This window comes from Quercus robur, chromosome 12 (genome assembly GCF_932294415.1).
Source record: "Quercus robur chromosome 12, dhQueRobu3.1, whole genome shotgun sequence".
Taxonomy (NCBI): domain Eukaryota; kingdom Viridiplantae; phylum Streptophyta; class Magnoliopsida; order Fagales; family Fagaceae; genus Quercus; species Quercus robur.
Genome location: NC_065545.1, coordinates 40,181,689 through 40,194,625, shown reverse-complemented (window position 1 = coordinate 40,194,625; position 12,937 = coordinate 40,181,689). Strand labels below are relative to the sequence as shown.

Below are 12,937 nucleotides of genomic sequence, written 5' to 3'. Positions count from 1 at the left end.
CCTATTATTGTTTATCCGTTACTGTGATCTTTTTTTTTTTTTTTTTTTTTTTTTTTTTTTTTTTTTTTCTTGAAAAGATATTAGAAGTAATTATGCCAAATAATCTTTTTGATATTTTACGCCCCTTACTGGAGATGCTTGCTTTCTTGGGATTGATATTTCACCTGTGCTCATCTCATTGTTAATCAATTTGAAAGAAGAATCTTTATTGCAATCGATAGCAAAGTGCAGTTGCGGTGGCTCCAAAATCAGTTCAAAAGGTTCAAACTGCTGAAAATGTTTATAGGTATATATATCCGGTTTGCTCAACTAATAAAATCTCTTGTCGTTGAATAAAAAATTTGGAATTCGATTTCTGCGTACGTCAAAAACTAATTGTTGTTTTGATCTAATGATAAAGAATAATCATCAGAAGCAGATGTCATAAGTTGAAACTTAAAAAAAAAAAAAAAAAAAAATTGTAGAACAATTTTAATTATTTTTTTAGTTTCTTGGCTGTGTTTATGCAAACCTTGAAGCAGATGGTATTGGATGAGAATTTTGATTATGTTCACTTTTAACTTTCTACTTTACTCTTTTTTTTTTTTTTTTTTTTTAAAAAGGTCCTCATGTTTGTAAGCCCAAAATGATTTCAAACGTGATTTTATACTTTGCTAATTTTTCTTTCTCAACTATTAGATACATGCTCCTATAATATATAAATAAATAAACCACACGTTACTCTAAGCTTACTACCGATATAAAGAGACTGTAAATTAAATAATGTTTTTTTTTTTTTTTTTTTTTATGAGAAAAGAAATTAAATAATATTAAGTTAAATTAGTACATTTTTATTGGAACTCCTATAAGCTCACAACCGATATGATTTTCTCATTTACCATTCACAACTTATCAAAATGACAATTATGAAATGTTTTTTGAAAATTATTGTTGACTCCATAGTTATAGTTACTTACTGTTGCAAGTTAAGGCCACCAAGGTATGCATCATTTGTTGTTTGTAGTACTCATGTACAATGGTACATTTTTTTTTTGAGAAGGATGTACAATGGTACATTTGAGAAGCTAACTAAGAAAAACAACCACGCCGCGTTTGCCACTTTTTTGCTTTAAACCTGACCAATTTACATAGCCCCAATATCATTGAGAGGATTCCCCAATTTCCTGAGAAGCCCAAATGGCTATCAGTGCACAGATCAAACTGGCCAAGAGAAGCCCATCAACACTACCAAGGTGTGGGAAACGTGGACCCATCATATATATGAACAATTGAAAACTTGAAAGAAACCCTATCAAAATAGAAAACATAGAACATATTTTTTCTTGAACTTTTTAAGGAGATACAGAATGAATTATGAGAACTTTATAAGATGATGCTGTTTTATCTGAACAAAGTCTACAGTAAAGAGAAGAAAATTATAAGAACTCTACATCACATCTCATCATAGGTTGGCTTAATCTGAAGATTTTGGCAATGCGGTAGAAGGCCCTGAGAAAATGAGACTCCTCTGGAATGGGATCTTGGGAATAGGTGAATCCTTGTGAATGATCGGCTCAGCAGGACGAATAACATGGGGAATATTCCCCATAGCTGCTTGTTTTTCTCTAAAAGTAGCCCAGGTCACCAAATAAAGACCAGCTATAATTAAAAATCCCCCAAAAACACTGTTTCCACAAGTAAAAACACCAAGTAAGCAATCATTCTGACAAAATGCCAAAGTTCTAGTGCTACAAAAATTGGAACAATAGCATTACATTATAGTATATTTGACAGCAAAATGAAAAAAAAAAATTTGGGGGAAGTTTGGGGGAGGGGGGGTTAATGTAATATGATTTCATTAAGTAAATCAAGGCATCTTCAAACTGCAGCCATGGTAGAGCAAATGGTAATAAAAATTTTAACGGTAGTGATTGGAGCAAACCTCCCCAAATAGACAGGGCTTCCAAGAAAAATTCTTGACAGGAAGGCAGAAGCTGCAGGTTGGACTGGATTGTAGAGAGCAACCATAGCAGGGCCCAAGATTTTATTGCTCCATGTTAGGAGTCCATAATTAAGGGCAGATGCAATAGTTCCCTGAGAAAAAAAAAAAAACGAGTAATGTTATTAGCCATACTTTCCCCTTCCAATTATAGATTAAAGAAAAACGTAAAGTTTACAAAGTGAATACATACACATACATATATGTGTGTGCACACGTGATATCTCAGATTATTAACAAAGTCAATTGTATAACCAAAAAAAAAAAATTGTAAGACATTCATGGCAAATTTCTATCATTCCTTTACTTGCAAGAGGATTATAGTGACCGCCCTACAAATATGCATGCAACAGAGTCAGCATCCATAATTAATGGCATTTGGTGCCTTATTCCGAAATCTAAGGAAGAGTAGGCTCCTGCTCCTGCTTCACTGCATCCCAATAGCTTGTGTGTATACACACACACACACACACACCCTGTATGGGTGTTTGGATTCACCAACAAAAATTGAACAAAATCTCTGAATTATTCTTATTTGTCCAAAATGCACAACCTTAAAAAATGTCTGGGGGGCCTCCTTCAAATGGGCTCCCAAAAACAACCATAGTAAATGTCATAATTGCAAAATCTCAAACAGAGTCAACTAATACAAATAAGGAAATAACTAAAATGCTGAAATAAAATCACAACAAATCAATGCTCTGGTGTACACATCAATATATATATATTAAACCCTGACAGTTTAAAAGACTCAATTTATTCTGAGCAAGTTATGATTTTGATCCTTGAGTTGTGTTGAATTTCAATTTCGACATTAAACTACAGATTGTGTCAGTTTAGTCACTAGAGATTTGAAAATGCTTTAATGTAATTTTTGGATTGCTTGACTATTAATGGCCCATGGCCCAAAAATAGTTGACATGGCCAACATTATTGTACCCTAACATAAAAAATGCTAACTTTGATGTGTTGATGTTGAAAAGTATCAAAATTAAAGGATTTGAGCCAAATCAGCATCTTAAAGCCAAAAATGATCTATAACGACCTGAGGAAGAATGTCTAGCCACATCTATGCTATACTCCAAAAGGATTAATCAAGTTACATTTAGGGCTCCTTATAAATCACTTATATAGCCAAGATAAACTTACTAAAAATCCTGTTAGGACCCGCGTTGTGCTAAATTGATCCTAAGCCATGTGGTGGTATCAAGTTGACTCTAATATTATTTCTAACAACCTAAGGAGCCGCTAACCACATATGCGCTATATCCCAAAAGGACTAGTCAATTTATAATTAAGCTCCTCATAATAGTTATATATAGCCAAGATCTACCTAGTAAACATGCAACGTGGGACTCAGCATACGCTCACATAACACGTGTGAATTAAATCATACACTCACATGACACTCATATAATCCAATCCTATATGGGATATCATATGATCCAAGTCAACTACACCTACGAAAAATTAAATCACATCAGCACCCATGTGACTTCATAATCAAACTGAGATGAAGAGGCAAATTGGGTACCAAATTCTGAATTGGAGTTAGGGCCAAGAGGACCATTTGGAGTTTTTTTATCCTCATGAAATCACTCAAGTTCATGAAATTCAGTTTAGAAATGAGTGCATGATGTATGAAAATGAGGTCAGATTTCAAAATTATCTGTCATAGTTGGGGTAAAATTGAGAGTTCCAGTCATTGATGATGCCTTTAGGCAGCTCCTCTCTTTTGTTTTCTGACTGTTTATGATAAAATTTCATCCTCTTTCTGAAAGAAAATTTTTTTATAGAAGGAGAAAAGAAATTGAAAAAACATAAAATCAAAATTGATCACCTCCACCTCCTTTCCTTCTCCAGTGTAAACCTCTTCTCCTCCGGAATAATCCTCAAATGACCTCCACTTCTCCAGTGGAGTTCTCACTATCCACATTTTTCTAAACACGTGATTACTAAACACACATCCTCCAATCATTGCACTCTAAGAAACACAAACCCGTTTAGGCTTTTCAATGAACACAATCCAAGAAAACTTGATCACCAACAAAACTACAACACATGGTGCGCCAATCCGCAACGCAAAAGCACATGTGAACCAATTAAAGCCACATCCAAGAAAAAAAAAAGGGTTTTGAATCTCTTGTTTGAACCCAGGCAAATGAAGAAAGAGGAAAATAAAAATTTACAAAAAAAAAGAACAAAGAAAAAAAAGAAGAGCAATACCCATGAATGGAAAGAAACAAAAGTCTGTTGTGGCCAAATCTGTAGTATTTCCAATCATTGTAAGGGCAATGCATCCCGCTCAAGCAGCAGGCAGCCAGGTCATCGTAACCATTTTTTATTTTTATAGGTAAGGTCATTGTAATCAATGTCTAGCACGAATATACCAGCACCACCATTCCTAAGCAAGGCATATGATATGGTGACGGACCCAATAGCGTTGTGGAGCCCCATTGACTACAACTTTGTGGTGCAGAACCCACCAAAAACCATGAAGACATGGCTCAATTTTTTGTTGGGGTTGCTTGGATTATTTTGGCCTAAGGATGGCATACCTGTGTTTTTCAAATTTTGACACCATTTAACATCAACATGTGCCACATCAGCATTTTATTAGGACAGATTTACAATGATGTTAGTCACGCCAGCTATTTCTGTTGATCCATTGATAGGCAAGTAAGCCAAAGGTAAAATTGAAGCGTTTTCAAACTTCAATGAATAAATTAACATAAGTAACTAGATTGGAATCTGAAGCATAATTAAGGGTCAAAATCATTGTTTAAACATTTTAGGAAAAATGCAAAAACTTCACTTAAACTTTGGGTCAAAATCAAACTAACCCCTTGTTGTCCTTCTAATTTGAAATTAGATGCCCTTCTGTTACCATTCAATGGTGCACGTCATAGCATTTTAATTTTTCTTCTTTCCTAACCCTAAACCCACCACAACTAAATGTAGAAAAATCCCTAATTTGTCCTACATCACCATGCCATGCATGGTTCACAAAACCCAGCTCAGCCTATAGGACTGGGGCTGACAGTGTGGACTAGGTAGGCTTTGAGTCCAAACCATCAGGATTTCATTTTGATCCATAAGTCTATTAATTTATGCATGAGTTTAATTAATATTTTATTTTCAGAAATGCTTATTGCTCATAAAGTATATCTTGATATATAATTTATTATTATTATTAATTTAATTCTAATCAGCTTCAGATCTTAGCAGATAAAATCACACCAATACCAAAATTTAACCAATTAAGTCAAATATAACGACCCAGATTTTCATATTTGAACCGGTGGATCCATTTGGTTTAGTAATAGAATCCTAATTGCAAAGAATTGGCACCAGCTTCGAATCTCTGGTCCCACCATTGCAGCTCTACGAAAGAAAAATTTTGCTTGTGGCCAAGCATTCCACTAGACGAAATGACTTTACTGAGTTTTAATACTAAGACTTGAAAATAGAGATCAAAAGTTCACTGAAGGAAGTGTTTCACTCAGTCCACATGACATTTTTCAATAAAATCTACCTGTAGGATCAAATTTAACCCAACCACTAAGTCAACCTCCAGATAAAAATTGATTATTACTCCTATGTGGTCAGAAGAACTTAAATATGGGGTACACAAAGGGTTTCAAAATCTTCATACACACTCCCGCTGGTTTCCATTGCTAAAGTGCTTTTGCAGCTTGTGAAAAATTTTCAATCATTCACTTCATCTTAGCCATCTTTGTTTGCTACCTTTATTTCCTCTACCCTCACAATCTCTATCTAGACCAACCATAGCTTAAAGTTGCAACATTTGACTCATGTGAAATTTGTGGCTTAAATCTAGGTTCTTTTGCTTTGATAATGATACCACTTGATGTAGTCAGAACTTAGATATGGTGTTGAAGAAGTGTTTAAGAAAAATTTCAGCAACAAACAAGATTAAATCAAGTAAAAAAAAAAAGTTTGTAGTTTGGGACAATCATATATCAATTATTAGCCTCAAGAGCTTAAAAAAAAATATTCAAATAATTTTTTTTATTAATAGACAAGAAAAGACTACCTATGACTCAAAAGATGATATTTATAAGAGCCTTTAGTAACCCTAGAATCCTAAACCATCATCTTACATATAACAATTAAATCCTAACCATCCAACTTCATTAAAAAGTCACATGCTAATATGCTATGCACATGATCTTTCATAATACTTGAGGCGTAAAAAAAAAAAACATAGATAAATGAAAGACAATGGAATAGTGGACTTTTTTCCTTAGGCTTAAATTCTCTTACATCATCATACAGATAGATTGTAAATAATATGAATCATAGAATGAGAGTAAGGTGGATATATTGGAGAAACACATCAAAATTATTGTGTGGTCATAGAATACCTATTAAGTTAAAGCAAAAGTTTTACAGGATTCATGTAAGTTTGGCTACGCTATATGGTCCTGAATATTGGACTAGTACAAAACTACAAAACAACATGTTCATAAATGAGCGAATGAAATGGATAAGTGTATATACAAGAAAGATAGGACATGATGGAATTTGTTTAAAGATAGAGTGGCTCCTATTAATGAGAAAAGAGGAGGGAGTAGCTTAAGATGATTTATGTGCAAAAGAGAGCAATTAATAAACCAATGAGGAAGATTAATCAGGTTTAAGTAATGAAAAAAGATAAAGGAATACTTAAAAAATCACTAGGATAAGAAGTAACAAATGACATGTTAATTAAAGTAACAGACAATATGATTTTAGAGCACTCACATGGGCATAGCCAAAATTATAGGAAAATCATAGAATAAGAACCTACATTTTATGATGCAGGGAACACCAATTTGGTGCTCCCTGCATCATTTTTTATTTTAGCTAGACAATTTCAAACACCCTACATCCGAATTTCTATTCTAAACTCTATTTCACTTTTTTTCTTCTTAATTTCTTTTAATCTTTCCTTCTTCATTTTTCCTCTCCCACAACCCAGTCTTCTCCCTACCCACGCCCAAATCAAACCCACAACCAAATCAAAACCCACTAAATCCACAAATCAACCACCACTTGACTGATGATGCAGTCCACAAAGTCACACCAGAAAGTGGCGCTAGCCATGGCCACCATTGTGTTTAGCCAGTTTGTGAAACAACGCTTTGACCTCATTGAATGAGCTAGTCTATGAAACTCCTAAGAGGTCATAGGCATTCTCCCCAGGGAACTCTATCTGAGCAGCTGAGTCAATGCTACCACTGAACCACCCATAGTCATGTCTTCCTTTCTCAAGATCATTGTTGTGCTTCAGCGTGAGAGAAAGAACTAGATGTTGAAAAAAATTAATAAAATAATGATTTTGCTAACCCCCCCCAAAAAAAAAAAAAATTTTGGGGACTAATGCTTTGTTTTTGTTGTACTAAAAGTTCACACCTATTTAATGGATGACTAGTTTGACATAGAGTGACACAGGACAGGAGCCTTAATGGACTCTTTTTTTTTTTTTTTTTTTTGAGAACTGAGCCTTAATGGACTCTGATACCAATTTTAGATCTTTCAGAATTCAACTAAATTAGATTTGTGGATGAGATCTTCAAAGGTTCTTGACTATGATTTCATGTTTAACGGTTTACCTAAGGTTTAGGTAATAAAAGATTGGATCTTTAAAATGTTTGGTATTGACCAGTGAATAGTATGAAAAATAAAGAACGACAAAACACTAGGAAATCACACCTAGATTGGAGAAGGTAATCACACAGTCAATTTAAAATAACCTGATGGAATGTTATTAAAATCGATCTCATTATGAATGTTATGGACTACAATAAAGCCTTTATATAGGCTATTGCTAAATCATTTCCTAGAAGAACTAGTACTCTAAATAACCTATTCCTAGAAAGAGTCGGACTACTAATAACAAAAATAAAAGCATTGAAAAACTTCAAAGCCAAGAAGGAAAATGACTCAAAAATACAAAATAACCTATTCCTAGAAGGACTAGGGCTATCAATAACAAAAATAAAGCATTTAAGAACTTCAAAACCAAAAAGGCAAATACTGAAAATACAAAATAAGATTCATGGGCCTTTGGTTCACCCAAGGACGACCCATTCCAAAAAAATCTAGAATTTTCCGGATTGCCCTTATTCTAATAAAACTTAATTAAAACTGAACCAACAACTTTCTAGAAACTTAATACTAAGACTCAAACTATGAAGGGTGCTAAGAAGGCCCAACATCCAAATTCCAAACTATACCACAATTCTTAAATCATTTTATTTTTAATCTTGTTTTTCCTGAAACTCTTTCCTGTGAGCATCATAGAATGCACAGCTAAATCCAATCAAACTATAAATCGGGAAATGAAGAGCCACATAGCAAAAGATTAGAGAAAACTGCACTCCATCTTACATGATTGGTGAAGGCGAACCATCACAACTGACTATAATCTCCACAAATTGAGAATGCCCTCTTTAAAAATAAAATTAAAAAAGAAAGAAAGCAGAATTATCACCATCACACATGGACTCGAAGGATCAAAAAACCACCTAAGAATTCTTTGACGTCAGATGGAATTATAGCTTAGACTAGCAACAAATTGGCATGGAGAAATGTCAGAGGCAAGATACTAGTGAGAAACTTACAGCATAAATGACTGCCAAAAACTCAGACTGTGTCAAACTCCAGTCTGTTGACTCATTGGTCATAAAGAATGCTGTTATCACCATCAATAGAGCCCCAAAAACGTATGAATATGCTGTCACTGATAGGCTTGCGGGATATTTTGCTAGAAGTGGAGCCTGAAAATTTTCACAGCATTAGATTGAACAGAGACATAAAGTAACCAAAAAAACAGATAAGAAATGTAGCAGCAATGTTTATCTTGAAATATATGGACTCATCGAGTATCTAATCGTTGTAAAGCTAGTTCCCAAATTTCTTATAGAGTTTGTTTGTTATTATGAATCCTTCTTTTTGTTATTATCAGAGAAATTATAGCCCCCTCCACACCCACAAAAAAAAAAAAAAAAAAGGTGCTCTTCAGCCCTCTTTTTCCCCACCATCTGGCATCCATTGCCTATTTGCCTCCCACAAGTGAAGGTGTTGAAGGGGATCCATGTTATCAACATTCCCATTTAGTGATGTCCTTCAACACATGGAAATACAATATACCATCATACTCTCAAAACCGGGACTTAAATATATATATATATATATATACACATATATATGCAGATACAGTTAATGTCTTTCTTATCATCTAAATGTGTTGCTGTACAGTTTGCTACATGCACTCCTCAAATTAACAGGCTCACATCTTTTGCTGAGACCCACTTCTATTTCATGCAGGAAAAAATAAATAAATAAACAACCATCACTAGGTCGTGAAGGAGAAAAAGTGCAACAAGTTCAAGAACTATTAACCAAACAAGCTCACCCAGCCAAGGCAACCACCTGCAAAGCCAAGCGTAAATCTAGTTGCAGGACTGCAGCTCACCTACAGTCATCTTTATAAAAGCATAGATGATTTACCAGTAGCGAGTCACTAGCCTAGAAACCAAGTGAAACAGCAGCTGGCAGGACAAAGCATGCTATGTACAAAGCCAAACAGCCGTGCAAGGACACACAGAACAACCAGCAGCTGGTTCTTGAAATTCTCGTTAGCTTAACTTTTAGCAAAGTAGCGATAGTTTTCTAGATTTACATAAATTAGCAGTAAGTTGCTCAGAATAAAAGTAGTTTGCAACTTACAGAGAAGAAGGGTGGCTGTCTCTAGCTGTCAGCTGCCATACTTTGAACTATCCTAATAACTTGTGAGTCGTTTTTCATTGGACCATGTGAATACTTCTTCAGGAAGTAATCTTGGCTATAAAAGGATATAACTAATATTCTTTTGGAGGTGATGATATGAATTGAAGTTGACTTTGTTTGAGTTTACTAGGAATCACCCTCCGTCCCCGTCTGTCTCTTCCTTTCTAGTATTTTATATATTTTCGTTTGATAAATAAGAGTAATTGTATTGATAAAAAATATCTGTATAGTATTTTTCTCTATTTTATCCTATTTTCTTGATATTTTCAGCAGCTTTTTCTCCCTTTGTTTCTGATAGTCTCACTAGTTATTTCCTTTCCCCTTGCTGAAATTCTCAGTGTTCTCATCTCATAATCTCTCATAATTTGATTTCCAATCAAATCTGGCTATTCCCCCCCTCTAGGTAGCCACCCCAAGCTTCTCTTCCTCTTTTATATAATTTCCCTACTTATTCTCACCACCTTTCTAGCACGACATCCCTTTAGTAGTTTAGTTACAAGAACTACCCAGCTGTCCTGCATGAACAAGGATCCTAACCCAAAATTGATCAGGATTCCAATTGAAAGTAATTGTGACTTAAGACCTACCAGGCAATGATGTGGCATACAAAGGGATTTTGTCCAATCTAGATTGGCTGGTAGTCTAACATCAGTGATGAGGCAGAATATATTTAGTTGTCTCATAAATTTTTAAAAGTAAACGAACTAATGATGCATTCAGCAGACAAAAAATGAAGAGAAACTTATCTAAATGAAAAGAATATTTTCATCTTAGCTATCTGTGTTTTCTTGTTTCATCGATGACTTTGTAAATCATTTGTTAAAAACAAAGATATATGGTCCCATACCTGAATGGCTAGAAATGCAGCCATGCACATACAGTTTCCTATTAAGCATAAAACTCCAAGGTGAAAATGGTCAATCCCATACTCAAGAAAACTGGACATCAACCATCCAGAAGGCTCTGGCTGACCCCTGGCACTTATTTCATTTTGTGCTGCAAAGTCTGGTTCTGGATTTCCTATCAAAGCTGGGCCACGGAATAGAACCATTAGTATGGCACCGGAAACACATACGACTGTACCTCCAACTTTGACCTGACCTTCAATTCTGAACAAGTTCACTCTTTCTGTGCTGCATGAACAGGTCCAAATATGACATTGAACAAGTAAAATCCAATGAAATGAAACACGCATCTCAGCATATTTGCATGAAACAAATATGAGCTGAATTAGAGTTAAGTAAGAATTTATCAAACTGACCCCATCATTGTAGCCAATAAAAAAGTGAAGACTGGAATTGAAGGCTGTATTGCAGCAGCATAAGTTGGATTTGTGTAGCCAAGACCGATGAGAAACAACAGCTGATTGCCAAATATCCTAATTGAATTTAAAGAAGCAACAAAACAAAATAAATTTTTTGATAAGAATAAAACAAGATAGATTGATCAGTAAATAACAACTTTATATAGTAATCTACAAGTAAGAGGTTGGGCCTTGGTGGGATGACAAGTGCCTTCCACCAAAAGCAACAAGTCGCTAATTCAAATCCAGGAATTGGCCTCCCCAAAAAAAATTAGGTGGTACAATTGCCTGCCAATCACCTCTTTAGACCCCGCAAAAGTGGGAACTTTTTATCTATACTGATAATGTCAAATATTGTGATTGAATTTAAGGTAAAACAAATCAAGATAGATTGATCAATCAATAATAAGACGAGATAGTAATCTACAACCAAGTGGTCAGGCAGGTGGCTTGCAGGCTTGCACCAAAAGTGACAGGCCATGGGTTTGATTCCGGAAATCAGCCTCTCCCAAAAAAGATTGGGATAAGGCTGCCTACCGATCACCTCTCCCAAACCCCACAAAAATGGGAGCTTTGTACACTAAGTCCGACCTTAGGAATTTACAACTAGACAACTGAGACTGAAATTAAAGCACATGGAAACATACCCAGTTAAGCCAAGAAAGAAAAACGACACGAGGAGTCGTCTAGTCATCGGTGGTCGAATCCGTCTACAAACAGCACAAAACCAATGTCACAAAGATGGCAGTGTTTTGTTTGTGTATTCAATATTCATACAATTAAAATTAACATAAACAATATCAGGGAATCATTCATTGAATAATGAAACACCAGTAATTTTATACTATGATCTATACTATGAATTTCATTGAGAGAGAGAGAGAGAGAGAGTACTTTTCACGAACATAGGCGATGGGGGCAAGGATGGCAAGGGCAAGGAGGTCACGGAAGACACAGAAAACGAGTTGATTCATCCCAACATTGAGTGCAACTTTTGTTACCACATGATACCCTCCATTGAATAGCTGAACCATTGCCATGGCTGCGTGTGCTTTCAAAATATCTCCTCCTCCTCCTCCTCCTACTGTTGCTGCCGCCATGGCCATCACTCTTCTCCAGAGACAGAGACTACTATGGACGATTTTGAATTGCCTTTTGATTGAAGTCAATGGTTTTGGGGCATCCGTGTGTGTGTGTGTGTGTTTGTGTTTGTGTTTATGAAAGTTGAAGAGAGAGAGAGAGAGAGTCAATAGAAAATTCCCATATCCCTCTTTCACTCTCAAAGGTTGTTTGTTTTCATTCTTGGTTTTTAAGGAAACGAATGAAAAGCATTTCCTTTTGTTGGTGTACACTGTACCGTGTACCTTTCTTTTTTTTGATAAGTTGGTGTACCGTGTACTTGCTGGTTTTGGAAACGTGCTTTCCATGATAAAAAGAGATATCATATGATACCAATCTCAATAATTCCTTTTGTTTTCTTTTGCATAAATTCTATTGAGTTTTATTTTTCTTCTTTTTGAGAGAAAAATTATTTTTAGAGATAATTATTTTGAGTTAATTATGCTAATTTTCAAGATAGTTCTCACAACAATACTTAAACATGATTTCAAAAGTGTATATACCAAGTGTGTGCAACATTAAATGTGTGATAATCATTACTTTATTTAGAATTCTAAAGTTCTATCCAGAATACCATTGATTCATGAGATTTTTAGATGTTTCATGGATAGAAAAAGAGAGTAGTCTAGCCGAGAGTTAGGATATTACTTCATTATATTAAAGTTTCACTCTTTAAAGACACCTAAGTGATGAGCTTAATAGATTTAATGATAGACAAAACTTAAATACAGTACTCTAGG

General features: G+C 34.9%; 1 protein-coding gene across 1 annotated transcript; it reads right to left on the bottom strand.

Annotated features, from left to right (window-relative positions):
- Positions 1 to 1,297: 1,297 nt before the first annotated feature.
- LOC126709132 (WAT1-related protein At4g19185-like) lies at positions 1,298 to 12,398 on the bottom strand. The gene is made up of 7 exons (XM_050409238.1): positions 11,973 to 12,398; positions 11,726 to 11,788; positions 11,037 to 11,153; positions 10,623 to 10,908; positions 8,608 to 8,763; positions 1,922 to 2,073; positions 1,298 to 1,664 (listed from the first exon to the last, which is right to left on the bottom strand). The coding sequence occupies exons 1-7, from the start codon at positions 12,182 to 12,184 to the stop codon at positions 1,454 to 1,456; spliced, it is 1,197 nt and encodes a 398-aa protein (XP_050265195.1). The 5' UTR covers positions 12,185 to 12,398; the 3' UTR covers positions 1,298 to 1,453.
- Positions 12,399 to 12,937: the final 539 nt, after the last annotated feature.